At 41.6% G+C, this 17,532-nt stretch overlaps 1 protein-coding gene across 1 annotated transcript; it reads left to right on the top strand.

Annotated features, from left to right (window-relative positions):
* Positions 1 to 328: 328 nt before the first annotated feature.
* sgpp1b (sphingosine-1-phosphate phosphatase 1b) lies at positions 329 to 17,325 on the top strand (the record flags this gene model as incomplete). The annotated part of the gene is made up of 4 exons (XM_079175038.1): positions 329 to 809; positions 1,161 to 1,543; positions 7,934 to 8,023; positions 13,353 to 17,325. 4 exons carry the CDS (start codon positions 329 to 331, stop codon positions 13,902 to 13,904), a joined length of 1,506 nt encoding a protein of 501 aa, XP_079031164.1. The 3' UTR covers positions 13,905 to 17,325.
* Positions 17,326 to 17,532: the final 207 nt, after the last annotated feature.

The raw sequence follows: 17,532 nt of genomic DNA, 5'->3' as shown, positions 1-17,532 counted from the left end.
CGTAACTGAACGCACCACAGAAGGCGCGCTCCCCTGAGTGCTCCGTAGATCTGTCACTTACAGGATACTACTCAGATAGCGGGTCAGTGAACGTATCCGGACTCCGTCGAACAAGAACCGGACCCGCTCGTGTTTGTCCGTTAACGTTTTACCGTTGTAAATAATACTAACCGCGGTTGTAACGGGGTTCCCTCTGCCATGATGCACGGGTTAGCTAGCTAACGTTAGTCGTGGAGCTAACGTCCGTCGTCCACTGTGAACCAGGAGTAGCGGAATCTAGTGTGTCGTCTTTCAGCTGTGTGTGGGGGGTCAGTAACCCGGAGTAAACATGGAGAAAAGTAACCGGTTTGTAGAGCTGTACCACTATCTCCAAGACCCGCACCTTGTAGCTCGCTTTCAGCACTTTTGTGGAGTAAGCGGAACGTTTTCGAGAACCGGTGGTACCACCACCACTAAGACCGTCAGCAGCAAGGAAGCAGACCGGACTCACTCGCACTACAACGGGGCTTGTCATCATGGCATCACCGGGGGAAATGAGAGTGAACACATGGCCGTTATAGGAGCTGGAGAAGGGGAGAGCATACAAACGGCAGGGGGTGTTCGGAAGAGGGTTGTTGATTCAAACGTTGCGACAAAAAGAGGGGAGGAAAGTGAAAACACGCCCCAGAACGGAGCGCTTGTTTCCGCGGAGACCGCCGCAGGAGAAGCGGTTGGTGGTGTGGGAAGTAACGGTCGTAGCCTCGTGGGTCAGCCGGATGACATTAAAGGGGACACCGAGTCAGAAGAGAGGGGCCACGAAGAAGCTCCGGGTCTGTGCAATAATAACACATATTCTGTCCGTATAATATAATATTGCAAAATAAAAAAGTATTCTGTCTGTATATATAATATTGAAATACAACAATTATTCTGTCTATATATATATATATATATATATATATATATATATATATATATATATATATTTTTAGTTATTGTGGATTTTTTTTACTTATTTAATATTCTTTACTGTTTTATTACTTATTTCTAATACCTGTTTTGGTCTTGTTTTTTTTTTACTGTCCCTTGTTTGCTTTATCCACTATGCTGCTGTAATCCTGTAAATGGCCCCACTACAGGATTAACTTATTTTATCTTATCTTATCTTATCTGTCCTTCAGGGAGCAGCACGGTGAAACCCCTCCGCAAAAACTCTCTAACGGGCGATGTCGGGCAGGAGTTCCTCATCCAGAACCGGTTCCTGTACTATATGTTCACCTTCGGAACCGAGCTGGGCAACGAGCTGTTCTACATCACCTTCTTCCCCTTCGTCATGTGGAACGTGGATGCCTTCGTGGGCAGGAGGCTGATCATGGTCTGGGTCTGGGTCATGTATCTGGGCCAGTGCACCAAGGACATCATCGGGTGGTCCCGGCCCGCCTCGCCACCGGTGGTCAAAGTGGAGATGTTCTACAACTCCGAGTACAGCATGCCGTCCACACACGCCATGTCCGGCACTGCCATCCCCTTCTCCCTGTTCTTCATGACCTATGGCCGCTGGGAGGTACAGTAAATACATGTTTTATTATAAAATACATGAAATATAAAATGCAACAGCAGGAGAGAAGTGGGAAGTTTTGCAGGAGGTACTTCCTCCTTATTTCCATGAAGGAAGCTGAGAAAGTTCCTATTTTGAGGTTTCACAACGTCCCTCCTTTTTGTGCATATCTAGAAACACTTATTATAAATCCTGTCATAATCACGCAGTTACACTTTAGTGGGCCAGTAAGTGCAGTATAGAGCAGCAGGGAAGGGACAGTACGTTTATTAATATTTGAGTAAAACCACAATATATTTGGGCCCAATGCCACTTATACAGACATACACAACAAACAAACATTCTGAAATGAGTCCTGTGATTAATAAGTTGGTTTAAAGATGCAGAATCTGGATTGGTGTAACAGGATTTTAGTAAACTGGCATGCAGTCGCCAAAAGTTCATAAAGCTGAATCAACACCTCTAAAGTTATAGATAATAAAGTATAAGAAATAAACTGGTAAAAAATACAACATTTACTACAAGTTACTGGATATTAAACTGAATATATACAGAATTCAAACTACGTCATTTAAATCCTGCAGTTTCTTGTTCCATATTGATTTTATATACAGTGATACAAGCATTAATCATTTCCACTCGTCTATGCAAACTCACCAGCATCTAACAAGCACAACATATTGACTTAATGCAAATTACCCTGCATATAATGTTCCCTACGGTTTGCAACAATTCAATGCAGTGCTACAACAACACAAGATAACAGCATCTGCCAAGTGGCAACTCTTGATACAGGATCACTGAGACTTTGCCCTCTGGAGCTGCGTCATTAACTATTAATGTTTTATGCGGATTCAGTGACAAGAAGCTGCATGAGCACATTTGTTCACTCTTTTACCGCTTGTATTACAGTGACATGGAGCTCATTGTCAATTTCTGTGACTGTTGTGGTAATTTTCCCTTTATTTTCTGACTTTTTACCGGTGAAAAGATCATTGATTAACTGTCAAAATACTCGACAGATTATACAATATTTTGTCTTTGTCTATTTTGACTCAGCCGTACATTGAGCTAAATTCTTACATCTGTTGTGTGTGTGTGACCATGTTGACATTTAGAGGGGAACAATAAAGCAAATTAGCACGTTAGCAATACCAGTAAGTAGTGATTAGCATGCTAACACATGTGGCTACAAATTCAAACAAACTTTTACCACTTTCTCAACTTTTACACTGGAAAAACACGCTCGCAGGATTAGAGTTTCTCTGTTGTTCTCTTCTTCATCTGCTCACTCGAGAGGAACAACAGTCCATTGTGTCCAACAGAAACTCACCATTGTCTCACTTCATCCACACCGCAGGAAGTCCATTTGATTGAAGATGTCTTCTTGAGCGCTGGGAAATTGTTATCAGCACTTTTCACAAATTTCTGACATTTGAAAGACAAAACAATTTAATTTAAACAATTCATTTTGTCCCACCAGCGTACAAAATACTAATTCTGACATGTTTTTTTGGCCAGAGACTGCACTGATTACCAATTCTTGTTAGGTACAATTCCCATAATGCCTTATCGTGGTGTCCAAATCGTTGCTTAATGTTCAACAGTCATTGGTGTGGGTGGTTTGGAAAACAGCCCAGAGTTTTCCAGAGAATAACGTGTGGGATCCCTGTATTGTGTCGTCTGAATCACAGCGGGCGAGAGCCGGGGTGAGATTGATTTACGACTCCGTGCCTCCCCGTCTGTCTGCCACAGAGGGGGAGATAGGAGAGGCGACCTCTGACCTCTGAGTGTGGAGCTCCGAGATAAGACCGATTCAGGGTCTTTAACTTTCCCTACTCGTCAGCCTGAGTTTGAAAACGCGTGACGGTGTGACATTTCAGAAAAGCTCTCTATCAATCAACAATCTCTATTCTAGCTCTTAAAATACTGCACACTGCTGCCCCGCGTGTGTGGAACAGCAGATAAGACTTTCTCCCTCTCTGGTCCAGGGTTCCCACGGATCCTTAAAAAAAGTATTAAAAGGCTTTGAATTCCTTTATCTAAAAAATAAAGCCTTAATTGGTATTAAAATGCCTAAAAGGAATCTTACAAAAGCCCCCAGAAAAAACCACTAAATATTTAACAAAATGTTCCCCGTTGTGGCTCCAACTTTAACATTATTGTCCTGCTGTAGTGGAGGCACGTGGAAGCGCCAAGACAGCTTATTGATGAGATGGATTTGGATTTATGGTCCAACCCACATAGTCTTTGAACCACAGGTCCACATATGAGGTCATGAGTCGTCAATCTCATGAGTGTTAGTGGAATTTCTTCAGCAGAGTACAGCCCTAATATTACCAAACAAAGTCTGTCTTTTTACCAAATTACCAGCGATTACACCTAGCCCAGATTGAGAGATAACTCTTCATCTCAGGATGTCCTTCATGTCCCCTTCTGCTTGCCGTAGTCGCTCTGTTAATTTTTCCTGCCGTCAGCTGGCTTGTCTCAGCATAAGCAGGAATGTTTGGCTTGGTATGGGCCACAGTGAGACTTTAACCAGAGCCAGATGTGTCTCTCTATGGAAGATACTGGTAATACGTGTAATAAGACTCAAGGAGAGGAAAGTAGGTGAGGGAAGCCAAAAGAGAGGAAGGGATTAGAGAGGAGAGGAGACAAGAGGGCAATAGATGGACAGAAGACGGGATTAATACAGAAAAGTGAGTGGGAGGAAGAAAGCTATAAGAGGAGAATTATTTCAGGCTGGAGAGGATGAGAGTTGGAGTTGATGGAGAGCAGATGAGACTAAATGTGAGCTGAAAGATAAAGCCATCGCTACGTGGTTTATAGCACATCGTGTCATATTTAACTCCCCATAGCGTCCGGTCCAGTAGAGCCAGAACAGAAAACATCACTGCGAACAGTCTTTGTGTGAGACTTCCTCTCCCTCGAGCAGGAACGTTAGGTGGGAACCCTCCAGCTTTTTCCTGCGAGCATGAATGAGTTTAACAGAACGGGCAACTCCCCACCGGAGTCCTTACATTGTGTTTACACATCAACTCTGTTCTGCATTCAAAGGAAGTTGCAGTTGTTAAGATTTGTACGACCTTTTAATGACATTTAAAGCTGCAAATGTGTGAAGTTGCAGATTCCAGTTACCAAATGAATCATATCGCAGTAACAATGATTAGGCGTCTTTTCACCTTCGTCAAACACAGCACACCCTGGTGTGTGTGTGTGTGTGTGTGTGTGTGTGTGTGTGTGTGTGTGTGTGTGTGTGTGTGTGTGTGTGTGTGTGTGTGTGTGTGTGTGTGTGTGTGTGTGTGTGTGTGTGTGTGTGTGTGTGCAGAGAACCACAAGCCACACACGCACAAAAACTACACCGTGTCCATAAAACTTTGCACGAGGCGAAGCGGCTGTGGTCACAGAGGACGCTGGTTTGGACAACGTCTCCTCAGATGGTTTCCTTGGTTCCTCCCCTCCTTCTCTCCCCTCACTCTCAATGCTAGTTCACCAGCGTTGGTCTGAGCCGGCTTCACAGCTAATCCACACACATAAAGACTCGTGTTTCTCAACCGAAAACCTCCCTCTGCACTGACCTCATTTTAAAAAGAAGAGGCCTCAGTTTATAACTGACACTTTGAAGTGAATCCCGGTGGTTAGAGAGCCACCTGTAGGAGAGTGTCTGAAGAATCTGTCTGACTGTAACCACACAGCTTGTGTCCTTGAGTGAGACCTTTCTGTCTGCAGACTCTGGGTCCAAACAGCTAAAATGTTACTGAATTGTTGAGGAGAATATGAGAAATAACATCTGACTCTCATATGCTGCTAGAAATAAGTTCAGAGAGATGATTGAACCTCTTTGTTTAAACATTGCTACGCTCTTTTCCTTCTGTTTCTGACTGGAGTGCATCAAAATACAGAGGCAAATTCCTTTTTAGATGTGAAAACTTTCTGCTTTTTGGATAGCAGCTGAATCTGAGCTGTGGTTAGTTTGTGTACTTCACCGACAACTCCTCTGGCAGATAAGCAGCCGTTATTTGGAACAAAGGTTATCTCAATGTTACAGAAATGCACTTGACCAGTAAACCATCTCTCTATCTCTCTATCTCTCCATCCATCAGGCTAATGCAGGCTGTAAAACTCTTTAATGTTTTTATTCAGTCACCTTGAAACGCTGGCTGCAGGCGGACGTCTAACATTGTTGCAGCAGCGTTTCAACAACGTAGATAACGTGTGAAAGTTCACATTAGAGGACAGCAGGGTTCACAGAGTGCAAATGGAGAGAGGGTGAAAGTTAAATCTATCATCTATTTAAATGTGCTTTTAACCTGTGAAGTTAGTCTGCTGTTCCTCATCCATCCTGTTTATATCGTAATTACTTATATTGTTTCTGTTTTTACTATGTAAAGGGTCTTTGAGTACCTTTTTTAAAGCGCTATACAAATAAAATGTATTATTAGTATTAGTATGTGTCTTTAAACCGGTGACATTAGTTTCTGAAAAGCTAAATTATTGTTAAAACGTGATAAAAAATGTGAAGATGACGCCACAGGCCGGCGATTATTCACTAGTTATTATTGTTACAACATTTTGGGACGAAACAAGAAAAAATGTTCTCCGTTTATCTGATAATTTAGATTTTAATCACATCTAAAACTCCCTTTGACAGTGATTATGAATGTTAACTTATTATATTTAGTGAACATTCATTAACATAACCTTATTAGCAGCTAACAGCTGTTAGTCGTGTTAAAACGGTGCCTTCAATGATCCCTGTTTTAACCAGCTTCACACAGCGTTTCCCCCTGAAGGCTGATGTGTGTGTGTGTGTTTGTGTGTGTGTGTGCGTGCCAGTGATGTTTAGGATTTTGTAGTTCTGGTCTGTGAGAGGGAATCTGAGCTGTCTCAACAACAATGAAGAGAACAAAAGAGCTTTTTTAGCAAGTGTGCAAAAACCTCAGCAGCTTTTCATCCGTCGTCTCTTTCTCACGGCTCGGCTGTCACTCATTTTCTTTTCATCCTCTTTATTTCGGCTGCGTTCACACATCGCTCACTCATGTCCGGCTTTATTCCACAGCAAAACAATCAGTTAATAAAGCAATTAGTCGATTGATGGAACATTAGTAGGCAGCTCATTTGGTCATGTGTGTTCTTGTTTTAAGCCTCTCAATGTTTAATGAAAACAAAAAACCTCACCCTCAGCTGTGGTGGGCGTGTTCTCTATTCTCTGACGTTTTATTCACAAAATGATGAATTGATAAACTGAGAAAAGGAATGTCGTATTGACCCATGACCATGATGATGAAACTGATCACTAGTCACAGCCTTAAACTCCAGAGGGCGAGCAAAGAAAATTAACTGAAGAATCAACGAGTGTAACTCAGAGATCTGAACATGTGACCGGTAAAGCACCACAAACCAACCTCCATGATGAGGAGGAGCGATTACAATGATCTATAAACTCATATCTCATATTCATGGTCTACTTTACTGTCTTTATTCAAACCCTGTAAAGAAACAAGTTAAGTATTACATGCATTATAAAGAAACAAAGGTTTAATATGCTGTAAACTATTTTTTTAAGACTTCCAGTTTCTAAAGCATCTCAAAACAAATTGTCCTTCTTTGTGTAATATCTGGACATTTAAATAGTGTTTCTATCAGTGAACTATTGCGTTACACGTCACCCAGACAAGCTGCTGGCTCCATGTTTTAAAATATTCACGTGACCCAGATCCAAACTGAAGAACTGTCACTCGGTGCAGCTTTTTTGCAGTTTAAACTAATTAGAAAGAGAAACCCGGTGAAATCTGAGTCACATGAGTGAGAAACCATGTGACTGTGGTTCACTTTGATCCGCAGTGTGAACCTTTCTTCACTGCTACAGAACATCGAGTACATAATGTGACGAGGAAGCATCTCCACTACATCACTGCTACTTGTTATCGAGACTCCAGCACATACAATCTGTTTACTATCAGAACAATAAACACGCAGCAGTTTGAGCGACTCATTAACAGAAAGATGCATCATGTGAAGCATGCAGTCACTGAGTGCAGAACAAAGGCTCAGCAGACTTTATGTGCATTCAAACTATGCACCGCTTTCATTTATTTAAAACATTTTGCACAATGTTAGAAATGCATAAAACATTTTACAAAGCAAAAAGTTGGAAACCCGCCATTGTTTCATCATTGCGTTATTGTCATTATAAAGTAAAAACATCAAACTTATTGTTGTGATTTATTTGTATAATTGTAATTGAATTCCACATCTTTGGGATTTATTTGGGCTGAAAGTTATTTTAAACACCACTCAGGTTTCCCATGTTTGAATAACTCATGTTAAGTATTCATTGGGTCTCTAAGATGTGTGTTGCTGTGTTAATAAAAGTGTCTCCTTCCACCTCCACAGTACCCGTTCTCACTGGGCCTCAGCTTGGCTCTCTGCTGGTGTCTGCTGGTCTGTGTCAGCCGGATCTACATGGGGATGCACTCAGTCCTGGTATGTCCACACACACACACACACACACACACACACTCACAGATGGTGTCGGCGTTGTCACCTGTAGTGCCAGTCCTTCTGTCCATGTGAACACGATAGCCGACATGTTTGAAACAGAATAACCTGAGCTGTTTTCAGGCTCTGATGTCAGCGACACAATCATTTAACCTTTAATTGATATGACGCCTCCATAATGTGATTATTATGGAGCTCTAATCAACAAAAAGTGCATTTTGTGTAGCTTATCACGTGAGTGCTGTCACTTCTTTTGATCAGCACAGCTTTGCTCGCTAGCGCGCTCCTCCATGTTCATTGATTGTCTTAATCTACTGGTAGATCGATAGGTTCATGCAGCGGGTCCAGCTGGTGGACCAATGAATGTGCACTCTGTTCCAGTCCTGATAGTCGATCAGTTCATGAGTCAAAATGATCTCAACACAACGTGACCGTAGCAGCTTTTCCTGAAGAAGTAAAACACAGGTTTGGGTGGAGATGGACTTTAAAGCGTCAGCTGTCAGTCTTTGTTGTGTTATTTGGTGTCAGGTCACCTTTCCACCCATTGATTCAGAGCAGGAGGTGGAATCTGAACTCGAGCCTCCAAACAATAGTTTTTTACCTGCTTTAGACTTGTAAACAGAGCTCTGAAGATTACCTCCATCGTCCAGACGTCTCTGCTCCTCGTTCACAACCAGCAGTGGTTGTAGTTATCGGTGGCTGAGAGGATTCTGTTATCTAGTTTCTATCTGCACATTTGAAAGATAATATAGTGGAAATGTTGATGATGAAGGAACCAATTTGTAGATTAGTTAAAATACAATGAGCTGTTTGCTTGACGTTTCCCAGTCCAGTGTTTAGCATTTAGTTTGAATTTATTTCTTCAGAGTTTTTGGATCTCTATCTTTTAATTCTTTTGCATTTTAAGCCAAATCTCTCCATCTTCCACCTGTACTACCTTTATGAACGTGATCAGCACTGTTTAAAAAAGACTCGCTAGTGAATCATACGCTGACGTGTAGACGTGTTCAGTGTTTTTAGTCGTTCTCTGAGCCGGACCAGAGGATATCGGGTTAAAACAGGTCCTCGTTGTTTCTGTGAAGTCTGCTGGATGTAACGTAACTCGGGTGCTTCTTATGAAGACATTGTTAAAATAAATAACCAGCAACCGGTCGCACGATACTTAGGAGGCAGTTTTGCCTTCTGTGCTTTGATTCATTTACCATTCAGTTAACACACCAGTGTTAACGTTGTTTTAATGGAAACACAACTCATTCAAAGACATTTTAAATAGTTTAATTTGAGAGCAGTGTGGTGTCCGTGGTGGTAGAATGTGTGTTTACTTGTGAACCGAGGAGGAAACTGCATCGTCTCCTCGACATGCTCGGGCCTGTTTCCACCTCTCTTAAGACAATAAACGGCGTTTCTCAACTCTTACTGGAAATAAACCATTGAGGGATATTCATGCCTGCAAAAACTTGCTCCTGCATCTTTTATCCGCCGCTCTCTCACGTTAGCAGATTTTCTTTTTTTGTTTTTGCCGACGGCAGGATGAGATCACTGATGTGCACCACAGGTAGAGTCATGAAAAACATGACGATTCACCACCGACTGGGCGCGTTTACTCCTACAGCAGTAACATATCTCTCAGGGTCTGCATGAGGTTGTGAGGGACGAGGTCACCAATAACTAAAAGTAATAAGTAAACTTCTTGAGCCTCGGACAGTGTCTTCAAAACACAACCACAGCTTGACGTCATGTTTCATTTAAACCAGAAACTAATCCAAGAAACGAGTAGTTTAATGAACCGTTGGTGAATTCGTGAAGACGATATCTTCCCTCAAAGGAAAGTGCTCCTTGTATTCCAGTGTCAGCGTTCATTCTTTAGCCCGTGTAGTGGGACCGTCGCCACAGATGTGTGTGTCGTCTACTTTGTTTTGGGGGTTAATTTCATTCACTGGGAATTGACGTCAGCTCCCCCCCGTGCGCTGTTCGGGGGGTTGGGCTCGTCTCTGTGGTCCCAGCTGTGTCGGAGGGATTGACGGACGTACGGCAGACGTTGCAGGAACGCTGGCCGTCCTCCCAGACAAACTGGAGAGGTTAACTCCACATCAGAGTCTTCTTTAAGGGCTTGTTTTGTGGCAGGTGGTGTCGCGGGCTAAGACCTCCCCCTCAGGAACCACATGCACATCTGTCTCCTCCTGCTGCTTTATGTGCTCACCAGATCTGTGACCGCCTCAACAGAAATAATATTACCAGTCTCCAGACATCCCACCACTAACAGCATTACTGTGATTATGGGGTTTACACTGAGACGGTCCTCATAATCTCAAAGAGTAATATTACTGTTACATCTGGTTCTTCAGAGTATTTTACTGATATTCATAGAAAAGTAAAAACACAATGACGATGGCTCCAAACATCAGATCCAGTGTGGATTCTGTTAATAACACATCAAACCATTAAGATATGAACTAAAAGTATATAAAGTAGTTAAAAGTACAAAACAACAACTTTAAAGTACAGGTTACTTATTAATTAATATAAGACTATAACACCAACAGGAGCCACTATGAGTACTTTTACTTTTGATACTTCTCTAGTTTTGAATGCAGAACTCTTAGTATTTTCTACAGTGTGGCATTGGGACTTTAACTCGAGGTCAAATATTTGGATACTTCGTCTGTTTCTGCAGAAGTACTTTAGTGACGTTCTTCACTAGAAATACGACTCAGTCCAGTTGATTGTTTGTGTTTTTATGTGTTTCCTTCCTACTCAGGAGATACTTTTACTATTTCTTCCTGTCAGTTTGTTCTCCACATGTCCTTCTCTTCTTCCTCTCTCTGCCCTTTCTTCCTCCTCTTCCTTCTCCTCCTTGTCTTCTTCCTCTCTCTCTCTGCCCTTTCCTTCCTCCTCCTCATCTTCCTTCTCCTCCTTGTCTTCTTCCCCTCTCTCTGCCCTTTTCTCCTCCTATATATCTATATATATATATATACCTGTATACCTTGCCAAAGTTTAAGTCCCGATGAATCTGATCGTATGTGTTTCATGTCAGATTTGACTGAGTTATGACTTTAAGAAGAGTCTCTTTCTTTTACAGAAACTGTAAAAGGCTTCAGAGCATAAATCACCACAGACGGTGATGTTTTCTTTAAACAATGAACTCTGAAACACTAGTGACTGAGGTAACTGAGCTTGGTGTGTGTCCTGGAGGCTCCTGTTGTGTTTCAGGGATAACAAAGCCTGTCGGGCTCTTAATGTGTTGAGGAAGTCATCACGCCCAATGAAAGGACTTCCTCCTGCTTTGTTCTGCAGGAAGAGCTCCGAGACAAAAAGCTGCTCTCGCTACTGACGGAGTTGTTGACGTCTGCCGACCTTTCAGCAGACTGTCACACTGTTGATGTTCACACTTTAATTTAAAGGCTCAATTTAAAGTCTAAATGAGGAATATATTAAAAAACCCTTCTGTGTTTGTTTTGTAAGCTGTAATGGTAAAATATGTATTAAGTATCATAATGGTAAAATATATTCTAGTATATTGGGATGTTTTGAAAGATGGTGTTCTACTGGTGGGAAGGTACAGAGATACAGATAAGAACACTGCACTCCTACAGAGGTATTAATCAGTTCATGAAACCAATGTCCTGTCTTCCAAGGTTGTTCACATGCACACGAGAAGAAGAAACAGGGAACCATTGTTTCCAACCTCTGTATGAACTGACTCCCAGTTGATCGCACCTGTAAGATTCCAGATAATGAGCAGAAACAAATCAACCCGTGTCCAAAACCCTATACTCCCTTTATTACTAAAGGCGTGACATCTTGTATGCATAAAACATAATGTGCCTTGTACTTTTTTGACAGTGGTTTGCACAGTTCACTGAGATATGTGTCTGTGTGTTCGCTCTCCTGCTTGCAAGCAATAAATTGACTCTTACTACTTTGAGCATTCATCAGACTCTGTTTATTTAACCAACTCTTGTCCCGCATCTACATAGAAATATTCCACAACAAAGCGCTGCATCAACGTGTTGCACGTTTCCTGTTGAAGGTTTTGTTGTTGAGTTCCTCGCTGTGGAACTCGAGGGTTTAAAGTTGTTTGGATAGAAAGCAAAGCAGATGTTTGTGATGTCAGAACTCATCAGAAACTGCAGTTCTTCTGGTTGTTTCTCTCCAGATGTTCTCCGTCTCGTCTCTCTACGTTTTATGAAGCAGAATTATAAAGGACTGAAACATGCTTTTTTAATTTTGGTTAAGAAGTTAGTGTTCAATTTTACATCAGTCATTTTGTTTCAGAGCTCCTTCTAGTCGAGAAAAGTACAGACGGCTTTTATTTAGAGAGAGAGAGGGCTGATAGAAGTTTGCAGCGTCAGCAGGAAGGTGATAGACCACAGTGAACCCTCTGGAGGGTTTCCTGCTGCTTATCTCCCTGATGACTCACCTTTTTGAAGGCCGGGACAGTAAAAACCAGTAAACCTTGTCTGTACCACCAGTCTGCTGGGACATGAAGCTTGTGGATCAGCGCGGGTTAATGACCGAGTGTGAGATCACCACGATATGTGTTTAAGCAGCCAAATAGATATTTAAGCTCTTAACGGGACCTTTGGTTTGTGGATCATTGATTTCTCCCCCGGGTAGAGTAGACGGTGTTCAGACACAGCAGAGTAAAGACTGAACACGCCCACTGTGCCCACTCACCATGAACCCTAACCTGCACAGAGTGTTTGGAGGATCAGTACGAATCAGCTATAAGTAACCGTTACTACTATACTAACTATTTCATTTCATTACTATAGGGAGTCAAACTTTTGGTGCAAGAAGAATGTTCTGTGTCTCGTCACATTTTTTTAGTAGTTCAGCTCTTCGTCTGCACATACATCGTCGTTGGAGCAGGAAGCCGTCTGTCAGCCAGTAAATGAACCGTGACGACCTTTGTGTTTGATTTCAGAGTTCACTGCCACGTTGAGCTCCTGATCTCTGCTTCCTGTCCTCAACTTCCTCTTTATCCATCAGCAGGAAACACACAGAGAAAAAGCCCCAAAAACAAAAGGCCACGTTTATTATTATGCAAAGTAAATGTCTAGGAAATTAGGAGGATTAATGCTCGTGTCTGATTGGCTGTTTCTGCTGTTATTAATCATGAGTGTTTATCTTAATAAAGGACATTGCTGCATTCTCTATGAATAACAAATACATTTCTTTTTTTAATAAAAGTCCTGAATTCATAACCTCTGCTTGTATGAGGACTGTTTATCATGTTCTGTCCCTGAACTCTCAGTGATTCAGTCTGGATGAATCCGTCAGATAACCTGACCTTCTGTTTTGTCTCCTCCAGGACGTCATAGTCGGCGTCCTCTACAGCGTCCTCATCCTGCTCCTCTTCCTGCCGGCGTTGGAACTGATCGACGGCTTCAACCTGACGTGCCGCTTCGCCCCGCTCATCATCGTGGCCCTCCACCTTGGCCTGGGCCTCTTCTCCTTCACCCTGGACACCTGGAGCACCTCGCGGGGCGACACCGCCCAGATCCTCGGCACGGGCGCCGGCGTGGCCTTGGCCTCCCACGTCATCTGCCGCTTGGGCCTGATGCCCGACCCGACGCCGGACCAGCTGCCCTTCCCCACGCCCGTGTTCGGCGCCGGCATGGTGGGCGCGGCCCTGCTGCGGCTGGTCCTGGGCGTGCCGTTGCTGATGGCCACGCGGGCGCTGATGAAGGCCGTCACCATACCGCTGGTGTGCCGGGTGTTCGGCGTGCCCAGCGACGACGTGAGGAAGGCCCGGCAGCACATGGAGGTGGAGCTGCCCTACCGATACATCGTCTACGGGGCGGTGGGCTTCAACGTGCTCTTCCTTGCCCCGCTGCTCTGCAGCTACATTCCGCTCTCCTGATCGGTTGTTCGGTCCGTTCACCTACAGTGCTGGTTTCAGATCAGGTTTCACATCCAGAGCCTGGGTTGGGACCCGAGGTGAATTAGAGCCTCAAAGCTGATCTGGATGCTGACATGTTGTCGGTGTTTTCAGTTGAACCAGGAGCAGCCGGGGAATCCGGTGACTTATAGGTTTTCACCTGTGGCGAATATCTCTTTGATCTTTTGATTTATTTCAAATCAGACGGCTCCTCCTGAACCCAGGACACGCTGGATCAGAGCCAAACATCCACTCCTCATCCTCATCCTCCTCCTCCTCCTCCTCCTCCTCCAGCCTCATTCAGATCAAACACTGGCCTCTGAGAGACTAAAACACCACTGATCGCTACAGATCAATAACCTGTGTCTTAATAGTTACATTTCTATAAGTGCTTTCATTGTTAGTGAAAGTTCAGACAAAGAACCACACAACGTTTTTAGGTGACTGAAAAGTGTTTAGTAACTCAATTAAAAGTATTTAGGGCTGTAACTAATGGTGATCGTCATCATTAATTCATTTATAAAATGTCCACACCCAAACACATACAGCTACTATGATATGAAACATTTTGTGTTTTTCTGAGTGAAATATGATGATTACTTGATAAAAATAGTTGCAGATACATTTTTGAAATTCAGAGTTTGAACTCTGTGTGGTTCTGTGTCGGGAAGCTTCTTAATAATTCATATTTAATCTTCCTCTCGTCTGCAATATGATTTTATACTTCCTCATTCCAGTGTCAGACCCCCCCCCCCCCCCCCACCTGTGGACTAGACACACCTGTGGTTTAAAAGGTTTTTGGACTGAATCTGATGATTTTTGGAGGCGTTTGATCTCTCGTGTATTTTCTCCTGAAGGGCTCTCCCCACTTAGTGTCCTGTTTCCGTCTGTATTCAGACGAATGGTCTGATTGATTGAAGCGATGACCGGGCACATACTGTATGATCCACAATTAAAGGAAGACGTACACAGACTTTTTTAGAAGTTTTTTTTAAATGGGATGACAGGAATCTATCCACTAGGCTCAGCTTGCTTTTGTCTCTTTTTATAACACTGTAAACTGACTTCCTGTTCGAGATGCTCCTTGTGGCATCCACTTCCTGTTCGAGATGCTCCGCGTGGCATCCACTTCCTGTTCGAGATGCTCCGTGTGGCATCCACTTCATAACAGCTCAGGCAAATCAAATATAATATTTCACACAATATAGTTTTGTAGCTTCCTCATCGGAGAGCGAACCAGACGGAGAAGCAGAACCCGAATGAAGTGGAAATATTTAGTTAAAGAATTAAAACAACGTAATATGGTGTGTTTTTATGAGTCATATTCTCATAAAATGTCGTGACTTGCTGAGTCATAATACTTTTTTCTCAAAATAATATGCCATACAATCTTTTCTCATATATTTATCATTTTATTCTGGAAATATTACAACTTTATTCTTCACATTGCGTTAACATTATAATATAATATATTATAACATTATATGTGGGCGTTCCTGTTCTAGATCTGATGTTTCCTTCGTCCCTCCTCGTGTTTCTCACCTGCAGTAGCTGTGTCTGAAGTGCCTTGCTCGAGGGCTTTTTTGTTTTTAGAGATCAGCTGTTCTCTACTGGTGACCTTTCACCTCTGAACAGAAAAACGAGCTCCTCTTGAGTCTTAATTTAGCAGTATGTTGACTTGCATGTTGTTGTTGTTTGTACGGTACTGTCCTCATATAAATGCGCTGCTCCCAGAATGCACTGTGTTCCCCCTGAGGGTGAGGTTGGTCCTAAACGCTGATCTGAGGTCAGAGGTCGTTAACTTCCTGAAGAACCGTTAAAGATCGTGAGGAACCGAATAGAAAGTTAAAGCAGCAATCAGGAGACAACGTGAGGATCTTTGTGAATTTTAACAAATTTACAGATAAATGTTTGTTTATATTTGGTTCATGCTGTTTAATTTGTCAGATATTATTAATTTGTTTATAAAGTCTCGTTATTTAGTTTGTAAAATACGAAGTGATGAACAAATGTGAAACATTCCAGTAGCTAAGTAGTAAAAAGAGGAAACCATTCAAGGCACACATTTTATTTTACATATTTAAATTACTGCTGCAACGAACTATTATTTTTGGTTAATCTGTTGATTATTTAAACTATAAAAATACTTTTGTTCTTTTCTGTCTGATCAGCTGATGACTCGTCAGCAGAACTTAATTCATTGTTCGTACAACTGAAGGTCACGTTGGCTTGTTTTTGTCCGACCAACATTTCAAAACCTCAAAATATTTCATGTTCAACGATAGAAAAGAGAAAAGCAGGAAACCCTCACATTACAGATGCTTGAACCAGTAGATATTTTATTACTTTTCCTTCATAAATAACTTAAAAAATGTTGTTTTTACTGTATTTAGGTAAAAAAAGAATTATTTTTTAAATGTATCTAATTAAATTCTTTCCTGAACTCATATTTAGTGATGGACCAGCTTCACCCGAGCGTTTGTCGAGCTGTGGTTGGTCGGTTTTGAAGCAGGCTGCCGGTCTCGTTTCACTTCCTGTTGCCTCGTCCTCGTGGTTTCCTCTCTGAGCAAAGTGAAACAGGAAGTTTGTTTTTGTTTTTGATTCATCAACAAACACACAACCTGAATCCTGTGTCGGAGTTCCGTCTCCTTTGTTCTTTTTTTCTTTATTTAACGTTTGTTTCGTCGAGTCAAAGCTGCTTCAGAGGAGCGAAGATCTGAGTAACAATTAAACAGAATTTATTATAATAATCCAAATTAACCGAATCTGACACATAAAGAGAAAACAACTAAAAAGGCAACAATGTGATAATAATAATAATAATAATTTACCAAAATGTCATCCAGAGGTTTTGTTTTGCAAACTTTGAAACGTGTTTCGGTGAAGTACCACTTTGTTTTTGTAGAATCACAGAATATTTGGTAATTTACCAAATTTGGTAAAATCCACTTTTTATAGTGTGATTTGGTTTGATCTTGAATTCTATTTGTTGAAGTAACAAATTTATTTATGTTACAATGCCGAAAATTATTGCAAACCAAGGATTACAATTATTTTATTAAAATTATTATTATTTGGTATAGTCACAAAAGCACCGTTGTTATATATTGTTTCCCATTCTTTTGGTTACACCCGGACGTCTTGTTTACCCACGAACAAAACCAGGAAGTTTATTAGTAAATACATAAATTATTATTTAAAACAACTCCAAAAAACATAAACATGTTTGTTTCTCCATTTCTTTAAAAAGTGGATCTCAGAGACAAATATAAAAAGTGGTTGAAATGTAGCTGCTCCTCTCGTCCCTTTGGTGCCTTTATTATTATTATTATTATTATTATTATTATTATTATTATTATTATTATTATTATTATTATTGTTGTTATTGTTATTCTGGAATATCTTCACGTTAAAACTTTGATCTCGACTTTTCTTTCTTTCCTGTCGTGTTTTTTTATTTAATGTGGAAGAAACAAAATGTTTTAGTTTCTCACATTTCTGCCTTCATTCAAATTAAAAAGTGAGTCACTGTAGTTTAATATTTTGTGTCAACGTTAAATAGATTTAAATTGATTTCAAGCTTTTGTTCACGTTTACATTCACTGACTGT

This window comes from Pholis gunnellus (assembly GCF_910591455.1).
Source record: "Pholis gunnellus genome assembly, chromosome: 15".
In the NCBI taxonomy this organism is placed as follows: domain Eukaryota; kingdom Metazoa; phylum Chordata; class Actinopteri; order Perciformes; family Pholidae; genus Pholis; species Pholis gunnellus.
This window is presented reverse-complemented; position numbering and strand designations above follow the sequence as displayed.